The following is a 7,208-nucleotide window of genomic DNA, read 5'->3' on the forward strand; positions in this document are numbered from 1 at the left end:
GTCAAATGACCTGCGGTTCCCACCGATAGCCATCATTCTGATGGGTTTTTGCTGGCTGCAGCTGAAATATTCCAATGCTCCATGTCACAGAGACAGTAAATAATAAACCCTAAAGATTCTGAAGGCATGATGTAAAATAGTAACGTATAATACAGACATTTGAAGAGACAATTAAGAGAAGGTTTCCATGCTTCTAAGAATGGCCGAGGAGCCATTTAGAACTTTATAAAGAAGCATTGTGTGATACCAGGAACTAATTTAACTTCAAGCTGCTTCTGCTTTGTCGACCATCGACTGATCTCCTGAAAGTCCACCAGCGCTTTTTAAAAACTGAATTTTTCATCTATGAAGGGAGTAGACGGCAGATGTTTCCACAGATGTTCTTCACCAGTGGTCAGTTAGTGATGCAGCAGATGAGCGGGAGTTGACTGGCTTCTACCAGAAATGTCTCAATGTCTCCAGCCCATAGTGTGGATTCTCTACGAGATCAGACAGCAGCTTCACTCCTGAATCCTGCAGCTGGTTCCCTATCAGGTCCAGTTCTCTGAGATGGGAGGGATTGGACCTCAGCGCCGAGGCCAGAGAGCCACAGCTGATCTCTGATAAGCTGCAGTAGTTTAATCTGAAAAATGCAGGATGAGGTTATACGGTGCAGGTCTGCATGTTATCTGCGTCAGTACTAAACCTACGTTAGTTCTTAGTTGGGTCAGACCTGAATTCACGATATTACAAGGAATTTTTTTAATGTGGTGCATCACAGCAGTGTTGAGAACAGCCTCACTTCACCATCTTAGCAGCTGGTATATAGGTAGAAAAATGAAGACTGACCTGAGCCTCTCCAGTTTACAGTTTGGACTCTCCAGTCCAGAACAGAGCCGCTTCACTCCTGAATCCTTCAACGTGTTGTGGCTCAGGTCCAGAACCCTCAGATGGGAGCGGTTGGACTTCAGAGCCGAGGCCACAGAATCACAGCTGGTCTCTGATAAACTGCAGTCCCATAGTCTAAAATAACAATTATTTTGAGAGAAGACAAATAAAAATCAACATGTTCCAGAGCAAAACACAGCTTACAAGCAACAAACCTCTGGTCCTGCACCGGCTTATCTGCCGTATGTTCCTATTTTGGGTTCTTTCAGGGCGGTTGGACAAGATCTACAGCGTATGTAAAGTGTGTGTGGGTCAAAATACCTTCCAAGTTTGTGAGACCACATTTCTCAATAGCACTCAACTCTTGTCAGGAGTTGGGACAAAGCGACCCACTCCTGATAGCTTGTGGGCGATGCTGCAGCGACCCTGCAATCCCTACACTCTCTGGTGAAACCAAATCAAAGGTTTTAGACACTGCTGGATGCTGGAAGGGTGGCTATAGTCTGGACGCAGAGTTCCCCTGACTGCACATTTCTCCAACAATGATTGGCAGCTGGTGTCACTTGTTCTCCAGATGAGAGAAGGAAAGAGAGCCACCCCACAGTGTGTTTGATTGCCCCACTGCAAGCTCAATGCTGCCAGAAAACATTGCAGGAGCATCAATTCCCCTCAGGGCATCAACAAGGACCTCAGGAAAAGCTGCAGCTGCCACCTACTAGAGACAAGCACACTGAGCTGAGATTCAAAGCCCTCTCCTCCCAAGAGAAGAGCTTGTTTGTTGGAGGCTCTTCTGGGCGATACCTGGTGCCACAGCTCCAGCTCAGCCCGTCTCTGGAGCTGAGGTGGAGCTTAGCAAGTTTCATGGTTCTCCACCACTTCCTCTCGCTGAGGACCTTCTCAGCTGGTGGTTTCTGCTCCACCTTCCAAGATGAGCAGGTGATACTTCTGCATTCCTGCCACCAGTGTCTCTGCAGAAAGAGTCTTCTCTACTGTTTTAGATTGTATTGTATAAAATGAGGATTTTTGGCTGATGTCTTAGATGTTGTTGACTAAGAGCAGGTTTTTCTTTAATAACATAGAAAGATTCGAATAGAAGAGCAAATGTATTATTTTATGAGCTACTTCCACTACTATTATATACACATACTTCCATATTGTCTTAGATTGCAAGCTGCATTTATTGCATCGTTCATAGAAAGTCATATTTGTGAGGAGAAAAACTCCAATAAGGTCATTTTCTTTAATGACCATTACAATGGAAGGAGGCGATGAACAAACAGATTTATATAAAAATGTGTAAAAACTTATGGATGGAAACCTTTTTAAAATGGTTGCATTGTGTAGAATCGGTGTAGAATCAACTTGTTGACTTCTGATTTGGACTCCAATGGAAGTGAGGTGCAACAATTGTGGATGCTGAAAGCTTCAGATCTTCATGAAGGTTTCTGTGGTTGGACTGACCTGCTGCCCCTTTAAGAGGGAGGCAGGTTTGGGCTTCTGGCTGGAATGAAGCCACCTAAGATGAGAATGACTGCAGGCTTTCGGTACCAAGGTTTAACAGGGTGCTCACTTCACACTTGGGCTTTTCTCTTTTTTGGGATGGCTTTTCTCAGGAGAGAAGGGGCATGGCACACTGCAGCAGCTTTCTTTTTGGGTTTTCTAGTTTTCCTTCTGATCTTTAAAAGACAGGAAGAACCATTTTTGATTGGTCTGAATGTTTGGGCGGTTTTGTGGCCAGCCTAAAATAAAACAAGACAAATCTACAACTGACACTTCCTTTCTAGTCATTGATGACCGTCCTCACATGGGACAGATTTCCACAACCAATTTAATACTGCAAATCTGTCCTGTGTGGTCTTTTTTCTGAGAACTGTAACACTACGTTTATAACAAAGATCAAATATGTAAACATTTATTGTCTAACTAGTTACACCTGGGAAAGTACTGGATCATCTCTGTCTGACCTGAGAGTCTCCATCTTACAGAGAGGATCCTGGAGAAAACCACAGAGCAGCTTCACTGCTGGATCCTCTAGACTGATGTAGCTCAGGTCCAGAACCCTCAGATGGGAGGGATTGGACCTCAGCGCCGAGGCCAGAGAGTCACAGCTGATCTCTGATGAACTGCAGCCACTCAGTCTGGATAAGGAATAAATGGGGCAAATAAAAACACATTTCTAAATCTGAAAATGAAGAGAAAAGCAGAAAATGTAAAGAAATTTAGAAAAGACCAACAGAGGCCTCCTGACCTGAGCGTCTCCAGTCTGCAGTTTGGATGCATCATTGCAGAAGACAGTAACTTTACGTCGGCATCTGTCAGGTTTTGGTTCCAGCTTAAGATCAGCTCCCGTAGATGAGAAGGGTTTGACTTCATTGCTGAGGCCACAACTTCACAATGACTCGTTGAAAGAAAACGACCAGACAGTCTGTTGTTTATGAAACAAAAATAGTGAGTCAAACTTTGGGATTTCTAATCAACTTATCTGAGAATCTACCTCAACACAAATGTAGCTCATTTCCTGGAAAAGCTAAATTCAACGACCATCAGATCTGAAATGCAACTGAATTATTCTCAACATTTGTCTTATTTTAGAACAGCTCATAATTACTCAATATTTAAAATGATTGTAGCAAATGGTTTAAAGAAACGTGCATCTTTTTATCTGTCTATCGGCTCTTTGGATATTTTGCATTTCATCCAATTTGTACGATGGTGCGTCAAGTCTTAATTCAGCGATCCGATCGATGACATCAGAGTCTCTGGTTGCATCGATTGCCCTCAGCTTCTGTTCTATCTGCCTGTTTCCCTTCAAATCATTTTCACTGCACCTTTTGTTGCTAGTGATGAAGTTGCCACCTAACGGGTGTGGAAAGGCTCAAACAACTTTGTGGGTCACATAAAGGCTCCAAACGGAACCGCCACAAAGACCTAAAACACCCATTTAAACCAACGAGGCCGGCTGTTTTTACGTTGAACAAATGAAGCAAAATAGTCACGTGTCATTAGTTAAAATGTGTTTTTCTGTCGTTAGAATACGATGTATACAAACAAACAAAAGTTATTTAATTACATGACAGTAATTTCATGATAGTCAGTTAACTTGTGGCTCCTATTATTCCTGCCTTATGTTGGTTTGTCTGGATTGACCTTTGAACTTATATCCAGCCAGTGTTGAACATTTCTGGATGAATTGTTGTTTGTTTTAATTTATGGACGCTGCAATGGAGATAAAGAATTGAAGGAATGACCACTGGAGGGGGTATTGCTACCTGACATGATCCACTCGCTTGATTTAAACGCCGATGTCCGGCCCCAAAAATCTTTACTTACTGGAACTTCCTGCAGTTCCTCACAGCTGGAATCAGGCGACGTCGTCCCTCATCTGAGGTGTTGTAATGCTGTAGGTTCAGCTCATCCAGAACCTCCTCTGACATCTGCAGCAGGTAGGCCAGAGCTGAACAGTGGATCACTGACAGTCTCCTCTCTGATTTCTTCTCTGACTTCAGGAACTCTTGGATCTCCTGATGGACTGACTGATCCTTCATCTCCATCAGACAGTGGAAGATGTTGATGCTTCTGTCTGGGGAGGTTTTATTACTGTTCACCTCCTTCAGGTTGTTGAGGACCTCCTGGATGGTTTCTGGGTGGCTGTCCCTCTGATCCAACAGTCCACCCAAGATCCTCTGATTGGACTCCAGAGAGAGACCATGAAGGAAGCGAACAAACAAGTCCAGGTGGCCATTTTCACTTTTGAGAGATTTCCTTAGTGCTCTCATCAGGAAGTCACCAAGAGATTTGGCTGGATCGTTATTAAACAACCCAACAAACCAGGAAAAGGGGTTTGGTTTTGAATATTTTAGGAACTGACTTATAACCACTGTGTCTTTCCTGGTGTAAAGGTGGAACATGTAGACGGCAGCCAGAAACTCCTGAATGCTCAGATGAACAAAGCAGTAGACTGATTTCTGGAAGATCACACTCTCTCTCTTGAAGATCTCTGTACAAACTCCTGAGTACACCGACACCTCGGAGACGTCCAGTCCACATCGCTCCAGGTCTTTTGAGTAGAACATGATGTTTCCTTTCTTCAGATGTTTAAACGCCAGCCGACCCAACTTCAGAAGGAGTTTTTTATCAGCCTTAGTCAGTTCCTCTGGTCTCTGCTTTCCTCCATACTTCTGCTTCTTCCTCTTTATCTGAACCATCAGGAAGTGTGAGTAGAGGTCAGTCAGGGTTTTGGGCAGCTCTCCTCTCTGGTCTCTGGTCATTATGTCCTCCAGAACTATAGCAGTGATCCAGCAGAAAACTGGGATCAGACACATGATGTGGAGGCTCCTGGAGGCCTTGATGTGTGAGATGATTCTCTTGGACAGATCTTCATCACTGAACCTCCTCCTGAAGTACTCCTCCTTCTGGGAGTCAGTGAAGCCTCGTACTTCTGTGATCCTGTCAACACACGAGGGAGGAATCTGATAGGCTGCTGCAGGTCTGGAGGTGATCCAGATGAGAGCTGAGGGAAGCAGGTTTCCCTGGATGAGGTTCACCAGGAGCACCTCAACGGACGATACTTGTGTGACATCAGAGATGACCTGATGCTTGTTGAAGCCCAGTGAAAATCTGCTTTCATCCAGGCCATCAAAGATGAACAGAAGTTTCCAGACAGTCAGATCTTCTGCTCTGATCTTCTGTAATGTTGGATGGAAAACATGAAGCAGTGAGAGAAGACTGTGCTGCTCATCTCTGATCAAGTTCAGCTCCCTGCATGAGAGCGGAAGCACCAGACTGATGTCTTGGTTCTCCAAACCTTCTGCCCAGTCCAGACTGAACTTCTGCACTGAGAAGGTTTTTCCAACGCCGGCGACACCGTTGGTCAGAACCACTCTGATGTGTCTCTGTTGCTCAGATAAGACTTTGAAGATGTCCTGGCACTTGATTGGAGTGTCCTGGATGTTCTTCTTGGAGGTTCTCTCAAGCTGTCTCACCTCATGTTGTGTGTCCACCTCCTCACTTTGTCCCTCAGTGATGTAGAGCTCAGTGTAGATCTTGTTCAGCAGGGTTCCACTTCCTGCTTCATGAGTTCCTTCAGTCACATGTTCACATCTTCTCTTCAGACTCATCTTATGACCTTCTATCACCTCCTGCAGTTCACCACCCTCTAAAACAAACAATCTTTTAAATCCTTTTACAATTGTCATCTACAGCAGGAACACAGATGTCCTCAACTGGAAAATATTCTGTCATGTTTGAATGATAGAAGCAACAGTCGGGTAATGACCCATCTTACTGTCCGTTTGAAATGTTATGTCTTCTTATGTAGACCTATTCTTTTATTTCATTGGGTTTCAATGTAATTTAGTCTATAACAACCATTTCCATGTCTTCCAAGAGTTTGCTTGGACTAAACAGCTGGTAAAAGCTGGATGATATTTAGAAAAACACATCAAACCTTCTCCAAACACATCATACTCAGCAGACCCATTGTCCTGTAAAGGTCACCTGCCTTCAGCTCTTTAACACTTTCCAGAACTAAATGACTAAATGTTGCTAAATACTGTCTAAGCATTTAGGAAGGTCTTAAGAGGGTTTGGTTCCAGTGGAACCAAACAAGTGCTCTCTGGATCTTCTCTTGCACCTTGTAAATACACAAGTTGTTCCTTTATTCCGACCCAAAAGTATCTTATTAATACAAATGTACGAGCTTACGTGAGACGCTGTTGTTCAGGTCGGCGGTCTGCAGTTCAGTTCTCCGTTTGTTTTCACCCTTGGGACAGGAGGAATCTCCAATGGAAGCAGACCGTTTCTGATAGCTGTCAAAAATGGGAATAGTGGTTATACATGTCTACTGGGCGTTAGCAACGCCTAAGAAAGGCTGCGTTCACTTCTACTTTCAGTTTGCTCTGACAGTTGAAGATTGAATGAACACTGAGCAAAAAATATAAAGTTATTTAGGTTCTAACAAGCTAGTTTAGTTGGAGAAAAGTGTATTTGATTTAAGTGTTTAGTGGCTTTTCTTCATTGTGAATTTATGTTAAAAATAAAAGTGCCAAATCAGGAACATAAACTCATAGAATAGAACAAAAGTTCTCCATTTCTGCTCCAAATTCAGTAGTCTGGTCTCTGAAACTGATCATTAAATAGCACAGAGGTCACGCGTATTCAAAAGCTTATTTCAACCATTTAGAAATGACTGATATTGTTGTCTATGGGCTTATTAGAACCAGGAGCCTTATAAATAGACTTTTTAATGAATTTTCATGACATGTGGTGGAACAGTGTGGCAGAACAAGCTGCACAGACCTGCCATGTCTTACCCATCCGTATCTAAATGGAGAGCTGGAGCA

At 43.5% G+C, this 7,208-nt stretch overlaps 1 protein-coding gene across 1 annotated transcript; it reads right to left on the reverse strand.

Moving 5' to 3' along the window:
• Positions 1 to 9: 9 nt before the first annotated feature.
• On the reverse strand, positions 10 to 6,855 carry LOC130520302 (NLR family CARD domain-containing protein 3-like). Its single transcript, XM_057024019.1, has 6 exons — positions 6,571 to 6,855; positions 4,198 to 6,022; positions 3,116 to 3,292; positions 2,832 to 3,005; positions 829 to 1,002; positions 10 to 622 (listed from the first exon to the last, which is right to left on the reverse strand). The coding sequence occupies exons 2-6, from the start codon at positions 5,982 to 5,984 to the stop codon at positions 436 to 438; spliced, it is 2,499 nt and encodes an 832-aa protein (XP_056879999.1). The 5' UTR covers positions 5,985 to 6,022; positions 6,571 to 6,855; the 3' UTR covers positions 10 to 435.
• Between the last annotated feature and the right edge of the window lie 353 nt (positions 6,856 to 7,208).

The sequence above is a fragment of the Takifugu flavidus genome, unplaced genomic scaffold (genome assembly GCF_003711565.1).
Source record: "Takifugu flavidus isolate HTHZ2018 unplaced genomic scaffold, ASM371156v2 ctg341, whole genome shotgun sequence".
In the NCBI taxonomy this organism is placed as follows: domain Eukaryota; kingdom Metazoa; phylum Chordata; class Actinopteri; order Tetraodontiformes; family Tetraodontidae; genus Takifugu; species Takifugu flavidus.

Excerpts from the sequence above, each read along its gene's own strand:
- LOC130520302 (XM_057024019.1), bottom strand. The coding sequence starts at position 5,984 with ATGAGTCTGAAGAGAAGATGTGAACATGTGACTGAAGGAACTCATGAA. Across the intron at positions 3,293-4,197 it reads AGGAACTGCAGGAAGTTCCA|ACTGTCTGGTCGTTTTCTTT; the intron begins GTAAGTAAAGAT and ends CATAAACAACAG. Across the intron at positions 3,006-3,115 it reads TGCAGACTGGAGACGCTCAG|ACTGAGTGGCTGCAGTTCAT; the intron begins GTCAGGAGGCCT and ends TTCCTTATCCAG.